This window comes from Propithecus coquereli, unplaced genomic scaffold, assembly GCF_000956105.1.
Source record: "Propithecus coquereli isolate 6110/MARCELLA unplaced genomic scaffold, Pcoq_1.0 Scaffold306, whole genome shotgun sequence".
NCBI lineage: Eukaryota > Metazoa > Chordata > Mammalia > Primates > Indriidae > Propithecus > Propithecus coquereli.
The window spans coordinates 504,458-514,779 of NW_012148686.1; the positions used below are offsets into that span (position 1 = coordinate 504,458).

The 10,322-nt window shown below is 48.5% G+C and overlaps 1 protein-coding gene across 1 annotated transcript; it reads left to right on the top strand.

The window, feature by feature from the left end:
- The first annotated feature begins 3,275 nt into the window (after positions 1–3,275).
- SHISA2 (shisa family member 2) lies at positions 3,276–7,540 on the top strand. Its single transcript, XM_012649888.1, has 2 exons — positions 3,276–3,688; positions 6,908–7,540. The coding sequence occupies exons 1-2, from the start codon at positions 3,355–3,357 to the stop codon at positions 7,459–7,461; spliced, it is 888 nt and encodes a 295-aa protein (XP_012505342.1). The 5' UTR covers positions 3,276–3,354; the 3' UTR covers positions 7,462–7,540.
- The last annotated feature ends 2,782 nt before the right edge of the window (positions 7,541–10,322 follow it).

The following is a 10,322-nucleotide window of genomic DNA, read 5'->3' on the forward strand; positions in this document are numbered from 1 at the left end:
GGCAGAAGAGGCAGAGTGACATAAAGCCCTTTGAGCACTGAAGACAACCAACCGCCACATAAAGTACTGTGAAACAGGCCTGTCCTTAACTTCTAAGGAATAAAGGAAACGCAACAATAAAAAAGAGGTCAAATTTGCTCAGAGCTCCACACTTCCAAGTTTGCCAGTTATAGACTAAATTTTAGACTACTTGGGAAAAACATTTTTATTTACACAGTGGTACTACCCAGTCACTGAATCAGTTCCAATACGAAATGTTAAACAATTTCTTTCTTCATAAATAAACGCTGACACACTGTGGGTGTTTTGGAGAAGAGAATAAATGGGTAGTGGAAGGAGGGTATGGTGTAAGTACTGTCTGAAGTAAGTATAATTCTCCTGCCTTAATTTTTTTTTCTAAAAGAAGAAAATTTAAAGTAGTAACCCTCTGAACACCACCCAAATCAATTTATGCTGCCATAGGAAAATGACACCTCACCCGCTAGTGATTGGTACACGGCACCCAGTCAATCCCGGGCTTTCTGTAGTGGAGGCTGCGGTGACCAGCAGCAGGGTAGGTGAGCTTTGGGTGCAAAGCAGGTGGAACTGAAACTCTATCTGTAGGGATCAAGCAAGTAGCCTCACCGGTAAAATGAGGATCATAATTATGTCTTCTTTGTAGGACTGCTGTGTGGATCCAATGAAACAATGCACGTGAAACTCTTAGCGGGTTCTTGGCACATAGTAAACCCCCAATTAATGTTGGCTAATAGTATCTTCTAAGAAAATGACTCACTCTGAAAATCTGAGTCTTCCCTTGGCTACTTCTGGTCTAACCTTAAATGCCATTCCTGTGCTGATTTTTCTGACCTCCCTCTGCATCCTAACCCCAGATTATGTGTTTAAATTGATCCTGTACGTCACTGGTCAGGGATTTTATCATACTTGCATTATCTTTGCTTATTCAGTTCTTTGTCTTTCTGCCCAATTTCTCCGTTTTACTCTCGGAGACTTTAGGCTCTGTTTGAAGGAAATGGCCATGTCTGGCTTCTTGGTGAACCCCACACAGAGATCAGCATACTGTCAGTGCTTAGCATGTATTGGTTGAATGAATAATTCACTAATACGGAAATTTTGTTAATTTATTAGCTTAAGAAAATTTGGTGAATAGTGCATTTAATATACAGTTTTATGTAGCCAAAATACAAACAAAAAACCTGCAAGGAAATAAAGTACAGTACTTGGAGAGAGGTTTAGTGAAAAGAATAAGGTGTTTGTTGGAAAGGGAGGAAGGGTTTTTTTTTATTTAACTTTGTTGGGATGAATGGAAGAATAATCAACAACGTCTGAGTCTTTCCATTAACCAGTGTACACAAGTGATGGTTGTTTCAACCTGATTATCTTTGCTAATAAAATTGCCTGTGTTCTGTAGTCACATACTTGAAAGGGACCTTAGCGGTTATGACACCCTATACACATCCACTAAAGTGGACACATCCACTTTATAGATAAAGAAACTGAGACTAGCAGAACGTAACGATTCATTGCTAGTAGGGCTGGGTCTGAAACTCAGGTCTGCTGACTCCCAGGCCATGTGGGAAGGGGCAGTAGTTCCTTTAAAAATAATCACTGCTGCTTTAATAACATCAGCACCTGTTGTTTCAGCTTCCGCAAGAGAGAAGCTATTAATTTCTCCTTCATCAAAGCTGAAGCTCTGGTCTGTCTGAACCTCGTTTTCTTCCTGGCTGCAGCTGTCTAAACCACTAAGGCCGAATGCTGGACGGAAGCACCTTTCTGCTACAATCCGATCAATCACCACACCCAAATATAGAAAGAAAAAAGTGACACAAATCATCTAGAAAGTGACCAGATTTGTCACGTCTCTGCTGAACTTCATTCCACCTTTGGGTGGAAACCTCGAGCCCACCAGACACACTGCCACAAACATCCGGAGTTCTTCCTCCACTGGGCCTGGGACCAACCGCGGCCAGGACGTCAGCTGCTGCAAGCTGAGCGACGGTTCAACTGAGTGGCGATTTCATTACCTGTAAAATGGAAATCAGTTATAATCCTTCGGTAAGTTTTGAGAATTAACCTGAAGGTAGAATGCCAAAGATCTTCACTAAGCAAGTTTAGTCTGCTCCCATTATCACTGCCGTTGTGTTAGCAAGGCTAGGTTGCTTAAGTCACGTTTGCAACCGCGCCTATTCCAGCAGGCTGCCCCCAGCGCTGTCCGAAAGTGAGGGGCTGCGCCGCTTCTCCCGGCGTCCGGGGGCGGAGGGAAGCCCGCGCAGCACGCATGCGCGCCGGGGAGCCGCGGGCCCCTCATAAGCGCGCAGCGCAGCGCGGCCGCGAGCCGAGTCGGAGCTGGCCGGGCGCCGGGCGAGGCGACTCTGCAGGCGGCTGCCGCGCTCGGCTTCTCCCGGAGCCTGGAGGACTGAAACTTCCGTGGGAGGCTCCCATCCGGTGCACAGTTCCCGAGGGCGCAGCGGAGAGCGGAGAGGGAGAGCCTGGCGGAGGGCGCCGGGGGACTGCGCTGCGGCGGGGGCGCGGAGAAGGGGAGCCGGAGCGAGCCGCCTGCCTGGATCCGCGCCCAGCAGCAGCCGCGGCCGCCGCCAGCCGGGCAGGCTCCCGGGACTGCGGCTGGGGGTGTGCCCGACCCTCGTTCGCGTCCTGGACGCTCCCAGGGCCGGCAGCGCTCCCGCGGCGGCGTGCGCTGGGAACACCGGCCGTCGGCCCGGCAGAGCGGAGCGTCGGGGCTGCACCCCGAGGGCTGCCCGGGCGGCGCGGCCGGAGCCATGCGGACCGACTTCGGAGCTGAGGACGCCGAGCGCGGCCGGCCGCTGCACTTGCTGCCCGGAGCCCTGCGCGCGCTGCCTGCCTTCTTCGCCCCTTCTCCCCGCCGGAGAGGGGAATAAAGTAGGGGAGACGCGCCCCGGCTCGCGCGCGGGATCCCCGGGGCTGAAAGCCTGTGGCCGAGACCTGCCGGGGTCCGCAGCGGCGAGCTCAGCGGTCATCCGGCTCGGGTGAGCGTCCCCTCGGGGATGCACAGGGAGAGCCCCATTGCGGGTGAAGCGTCCAGGGGCCGCGGGATGGCAGCCCTCTGACTCTGCACCCCGTGAGTTGCAGCGGCGAGTGCCACCCTGAAGGCACCCCCGAAGGGGGACTGGCCACCCGCCTGAGGAAAGGAATGGCTTAGGAGCCCCTGGCTCTGTAGCCCGGCGTCGTCTGCTCCCGGACGTCGCGGCAGAAGGGAGTGGCCTGTGTGGAAAGCGTTTGGAGACAGCGGGGAGGCCCCAGGGTCGCCGGGGCCACGACTTCTGGAGACTCCTCTGCGCCCCCTGGAGACGCGCCGCCCGCGCCCAGGGTGGTGCCATGTGGGGCGGACGCCGCTCGTCGGCCGCCTCCTCCTGCAACGCCGCCTCGCTCCTGCAGCTGCTGCTGGCCGCGCTGCTGGCGGCGGGGGCGCGGGCCAGCGGCGAGTACTGCCACGGCTGGCTGGACGCGCAGGGCGTCTGGCGCATTGGCTTCCAGTGCCCCGAGCGCTTCGACGGCGGCGACGCCACCATCTGCTGCGGCAGCTGCGCGCTGCGCTACTGCTGCTCCAGCGCCGAGGCGCGGCTGGACCAGGGCGGCTGCGACAACGACCGCCAGCAGGGCGCTGGCGAGCCTGGCCGAGCGGACAAAGACGGCCCCGACGGCTCGGCAGGTAGGGCGGCCTGGGACCAAGCGCGAAAGGGGAGGACGGTTGGCTTTGCCCGGACGTGGTGGACTTGGGAGCTTGGAGAGGGGAAAGGAATTAGAAGCACTGAAATTTCAGGAAAGGGCCTCGGACCAGGAGGCGGAGCCTGCATTCTGGCCCAGCCATTAATTTGTGCGTGGGTCACCAGTTGACCTCCCTGGGCCTCAGTTTCCCCATCGGTCAGCTAAACGGTGGCATGGCGTGGGTTTTCCGAAGAAAATTACACACCTAAGGCAGGGTGGACCACAGACAGCTCCACATTCCTGTCTAGGGTCCTCTGCTCCTCCTGTGTGTCCTGTCTCCGTAGGGGTTAATGTCTTGGGGGGTGCCCGAAAACGCAAGGAGGGTGAGCCCCCTCCCGAGAGGGCCTGGCAGGGGTGCTTCCCTGAAGGCTCCTCAGAAGGAAAGCAGCTGCCCAGGGCTTTCCCGGGGGTGATGTCCTGTGCCAGACGCCGGGGACGCCGGGCAGCACCTCTGCCCTCCCCGGCCCGGGCCTCTCAGGTTTCTGGGCGGTTCTCCTTAACCTGGCAGACTTAGTAGGTGTAACATCAAAGCTGTGCCCAACCTTGCTCTTTGTGGCTTTGATTTTTTTAATTATTTTTTTTCAAATTGCCAGAGCTGAAAGTATATCCGTGAAAGAATTTGGTAGGTTGCACTTCCGCCACTCTTCAGAAACCTTTCCAATTTGCCTCCCTGGAGGGTCTGCAGGTCTACACCAGCAACTCCGTTTGTGTGTGTGTGTGGGTGTGTGTGCGTGCGTGTTTAGTTCGGGAGTGCGTAGGGGTAAGAGGTAAGGGGTAAAATGCAAACGTGTCCTAGAGGGGGCGTCTCCTTTTTCCGCAGCGGTTGTGTTAACTAGAGGACTTCCACCAGCACCTTGCGCCCAGAGTCCAGCTGCCTGGGCTTTGGCACGGTGCGGTTTGTGTGTGTGTAGAGCTGCCTCCTGGGGCCTGGTAAGAGACGGCTCTTTTCAGTGCCGTTCCCTTTGCAGTCAAGCATTTCATTAGCATGCTGCTCCTATTGTTCCGCTGCCTTGAATCTGAAGAGAGGAGAAATGAGGGTGATTCCAGAAAAGGTGCCTTCTTAAAACGCAAGTTCAGCCTTGCAGAGTGTGTGGCCTCGAGTAAAGCCTTGAGAAATGAACCAGAGTCTGAAGCGCTACAATGAGGTGTCTGCTAAGTTGGGCTCATTAATGGTCTCTAAAAAGTTGGGATGGCTGTGACAAATCAGTAGGCAGCAGACATCTCATGGTGCCGTGCGTACTGCGTGGGTGCCTTCTCCATTCTACTTCCAAACCTTTTCCCCTAAAAATTCTATTGCATTCACTTCTCTTCTGCAGTAAAGAAAGACAGCATGCCTAATTAAGCCTGCCGGGGGCTTATAGTAGCACTGCATTCTTTACCCCTGTGTAGTTATTTACACTTCTAATTAAAAATCCTGGAAAGAGAACAGTTATTTCTCCCCAAAACTCATTATGTGGACTAAGACTGGTTTCAGCTAGTTTCTGCTATAATGTTTGGGGTACTTTTTTTTCTGTTTTAGTATTATTTGTTTACCTCTTGATAACATATTTAGGGCTGGTATCGTAATCTAGAGAATTAAATATTTACAGCATGCCTAGGAACAGGCCCTGTGTCCACCGCTCCAGCGATGCATAGCCAGCCTGAAGTGATGGTGTAATTAGAACTGTACAGCTGCTGGGAACCAGCTGTGCTACCTGCTAAAGGGGCGCTATATATAGAACTTGCTCTGTTCAGCACTGAAATTCCAGGAAATCTTCACTGTCAGCCTTTGGTTAAATACCTATAAAATGTGTTTTACTGATAAGGCATTATTTCTCCATGATTCCATGTGGCACTCTGTTTTAAAAACACTGACTCCAGAAATGCCAGAACAGTCAGGAGGAGCATAATTAGAAAGCCCACTGCTCTAATGGACCGTGGATCTGACCTGAAATCCATGCGGGCTCCTTCCTAAAATGCTGGTGTGTCCAAGTCCACTCTGGTGCTGTGCTTTGCCATGACCGGTAAGACCCATTCCGTCCCTGTCCTCATGTATTTTCCAGAAAAATAAGGAGATGGGGCAAGGACATGTCAGAAAATGCAGGTTCTTGGTGGCGCAGGGTGGAATTCCACAGCAGTGTCTCAGAGGCTTTCTGCAGCCTCTTCCCACTGGATTCTGCCCCTATCAGCCTGTGTGTTTAGTTTCTAAAGCCTCGTGCTGCCATCCCCTTAGCTCTCAAAAGATTTTTGTAAGAAAATAATTTTAAAATGGGGTTTGCTACTGGTTTAAGTGAAGTTTTTATTTTCATTTTTAGAATAAGCCCCGCCCCCAACCCCCCCATGTTAAGTATTGTGACCATTGCTTTATGCCCTGCAGACTTTCCCGGAGCAGACCTGCCTTCTTGGCTCACTGTAGGGGGACTGTCCTTCCTGGAACAAATGTCCCATTACGCCTGACATTTGTCTTCCTCAGTACGTTGCTGCACGCTGGCTGGCTGCCGGGAATAACCTGCCTCCACCGCCATGCACACCCTTCACCTCTCCACCACTCTGTGCCCCACCTCGGACCCTCCAGCTAGGCAGCTGTGCGTGGGGTTGTTTTACCTGTCCTTGACCTTGCTGTGCCTTACAGGCTCTTTAAAAATGGTAGTGGCTTAAGAGTCTGACCTAAATTTTTGACTTGTCTTCCTATGAAAAAAAAAACTTGCTAAAAAGAAATTTTTAAGGAATATAAATAAGTTTCTGGGGGAAAAAAAGACTTTTAAATATAACTCGTATTTACTGTGCAGGTCCTACAACTACCTGGTAGAGCAGACTTAAGTTTGGGCAGTTCAGATATCATAGGAAGTCTAGAGCCGGAACAGTCTTAACACAGGAAACCATATTTTCACTCAGTCGGATAACCGCCTCAGTCAGTATTGCAGTTGATGCGTCCAAGTGTAAATGTTAATAGTTCTGCTTCTAGGGGTGATCCGCCAGGCCCGCAGGGTCTTAGCCCCTTTCCTTAGCACCTGATAAAGGACCTGTGTGTCTCATGGGCTACTAATATGTGAACAAACTAGCCCAGCGTAGGTCTGTGATGCTGAGCGTCAGTGTTGCTCATTCATCCCTTGCCACTGCCAGACGCCCATTCTGTTCTGTGCTCCTACAGTAAACCATAACGTGTCTCTGTCCTTTTCTTCAGTGCCCATCTACGTGCCGTTCCTCATCGTTGGCTCCGTGTTTGTCGCCTTTATCATCTTGGGCTCCCTCGTGGCAGCCTGCTGCTGCAGATGTCTCCGGCCTAAGCAGGAGCCCCAGCAGAGCCGAGCCCCCGGGGGCAGCCGCTTGATGGAGACCATCCCCATGATCCCCAGCGCCAGCACTTCCCGGGGGTCATCCTCCCGCCAGTCCAGCACGGCCGCCAGCTCCAGCTCCAGTGCCAACTCGGGGGCCCGGGCGCCCCCAACGAGGTCACAGACCAACTGTTGCTTGCCTGAGGGGACCATGAACAACGTGTACGTCAACATGCCCACGAATTTCTCCGTGCTGAACTGTCAGCAGGCCACGCAGATTGTGCCGCATCAAGGGCAGTACCTGCATCCCCCGTACGTGGGGTACACGGTGCAGCACGACTCTGTGCCCATGACACCTGTGCCCCCTTTCATGGATGGCCTGCAGCCTGGGTACAGGCAGATTCAGTCCCCCTTCCCCCACACCAGCAGTGAGCAGAAGATGTACCCCGCAGTGACCGTATAACTCAGAGTCACCGGCCGGGTTCCTTTATGAGACCGAGAGGAAAACAGGGATGGCTTCTCAAGGTCGAAGTCCACGCATGTTGGTGGTGTTCATGGCTTTTGGATGGCTTCGTTTGCCCCAATGTGCATGAAAACATCTCCGAATTAGCGTTTCTGGGTGTTTTCGTCCCAGTGGGTCGTAGATTTATGATGGGAAAACAGCCTCAGCTGGCGATGTCTGTGCTGTTGCTGATGAGCATATAACAAATGCTGGAGTCCTAAGTGCCCTTGAGGTGTGGTTGTCAAAAGAATCTTATAAACTGATAGATTAAGCGTTTTTATTACGTCGTTATTATTGCTTTTTTGTTTTTGACGGTACAAGATCAAAATACCTGTTGTCTCTCTTTTACCTGGGCCATTGTTTTAAATAAGCGTCAGGGTTGAGGGGAAGACGTAAATAATACAGCTATTATGAAAGGAAACCAGTTGCAACTCTGAGATCAGACACCAATCTTGGTATTCCACAGGCACATCTTAATTTCATTGTAAAATGATATATATATATTCTGTCTATTTTTGTGCTTTTTTGGACCTACTTTGTGCTTTTTCACCTTGTGTAGAGATCTTATTACAAAGTGTTTTCTACATGAAAAAGAGACTGAAAGAAATTGTATAGTTACTTACCTAATGAAGACATTGCAGAAGTCTGGGATTATTTTAATCTTAAAGTAGTGGGTAGCATAGTAATAAAACCATTCTTCCCCCTCTTGATTATATCTTCATTTTCTGGCTTTACAGGGACATCTGATACGTAATTAGGTGTTTTTTATATTGAAAGCATAAACTATCACCTGCTGCTCTCTCAGTTACTATTAATTTTGTCACGTGGTATGGTTTGGCATTTCGTTGTTTGGTTTTCAGGTCTCCGTGTCTCTGTAGTTCTGAGTGCAAGTAATTACTGTAGTTACAAAGGTAGATCAGTATTTCTGCCTAAACCTGATAAAACATTTTCTTGTTTTAGTTATAAAAATGCACAGAAATGCATTACAAAGTATAGCTCCTCAGCCATAATCCTAAGACTTAGGATGAAATTTAAACCACAGAGATGATTTACTTTGCAAGCCATAAGGCTTTTTATACTCTCATTATCAAAATGGCTTATTTTTCAGACAACAGGGACTACCAAGGCAAGAGAAAAGCTTTTCAAAGAAATACTGCTTTTCTTCCCCCACATGGTTGTTTTTTCTCTTCCAGGCCTCAACAAGCAATGTATTCACCTCCAGTGTTCTGCATTATCAAATTCAAGTGAATTTATTTGTGTGTTGTTTACTTATAAAAAGGAGAACTTTAAGTATTTGCAAGTAAATTTCCGACTGCTAGCAAAACCAAGAGTTTGTAATTAAATAAATCATTGTATGGTATGGTCTTTTACATATTTATATCTATAGACACTTAGCATCTTCCTATCCTTATCTGTCTCATGACTGAATAATGTAAAACCATTGTTGGCAATTGGTATCAACAAAGATAATCTTTTTTAATAACCAAAGGCAGGGCAAAATCATTTTACTTATTAATAAAATATTTTATGATGTGAGTTCCTAGGGGAGTTGGGTTTTTTTAATTTTCTTTGTACTTGATAATTTTTCAGATGGTCTCAAAAGTCTGTTAATAGAATAAAATTGCTAAAAATCATAAATATTGCTTTCCAGAACAAAGAGCCTACTCTTAAAAGTAATATCTGGGAGGATTTTGTGCATGTTCTATGAATCGGTGAGTATTATTTTACATATTCCATGGGAAATGTTGACAACACAAAAGAGACAGTTCTTTTAGGATCATTATATTATCAAGCTACTGGGTGTTCTCTACATCATCTTTGATGGAGGATTCCTGCTAATGTCAGGAAGTAAAATTCCTAGAACCTTGGAGTTGAAAGGGACCTCAGAGATTGCCCAGTCTAGGGATTGGCAAACTTTTCAGGAAAGAGCCAGAGAATATATATTTTAGGCTTTGCTGGCCACTTGGTCTCTAGCAGCGAGTCAGCTCAGCGGAAGTAGCACAAAAGCAGCCATAGATGATATATTAACAAATAAGCAAGAAAACCTTATTTATAGACATTGAGATTTGAATCTCATATAATTTTCATGTTGCAAAATATTCTTTCAAATTTTTCTTCCAACCATTTCAAAATGAGAAAACCATTCTACCCTCCAGTGCTGTATAAAAGTAGGCAGTGAGCTGGGTTTGGCCAGCAGGCTATAGTTTGCCAGTCCCTAAACTAGTCCTCACCGGACACAGGGGTAGCCTCTGGGACATTCTTGGCAGCCTGTTTAAACACAGAGGGATGGAGTGTGCTGGCTTTTCTTACATGAGATTATCTGATCTTTCCTCCTTTTCTGTGTGGTAATTAAATACCATGATTAAAGCAAAAGTGCACTTTGGTAAATGAAATGAGTTTTTCATTTAGTGAACGCTACTTGGTCTTTCCAAAATTATCATTAGAAGCAACCTCAGACCTTTTCAGTTTAGGTAAAAGATGGAGAAATTTAGCTGGCAAAGTAAAAAAGTTCTAATACCTAGTTATTAAGTGTACCTTCTTTGCTGTCAGGAAATATAAAAACCAGAACCTATAAAGTGTAATTTGCACCCAGTAGAAATAGTCTAAAATCTGTCCAAAAAAAAAGCGAGGGGAGTATTTACAAATCGAAAAATAGCTTGCTGCTGCAAATTCTCTGCTGTATCTAAACCTCTAGTGTCCATTTGTAATAGTTCCAGGGGATTCTGTATCCCTGCTTACAGGAGAGAAAGTCAGACCCTTTGATTTTGAGGAAGAAAAAACTAACCAGCTATTTTGAGTCTTTTGAGAAGTATGGAAACTGC

What these genes read in the sequence shown, in the direction of transcription:
- SHISA2 (XM_012649888.1), top strand. Translation starts at nt 3,355, where the DNA reads ATGTGGGGCGGACGCCGCTCGTCGGCCGCCTCCTCCTGCAACGCCGCC. An exon ending in CGGCCCCGACGGCTCGGCAG is followed by an intron (nt 3,689 to 6,907) that starts GTAGGGCGGCCT and finishes CCTTTTCTTCAG; the next exon opens with TGCCCATCTACGTGCCGTTC.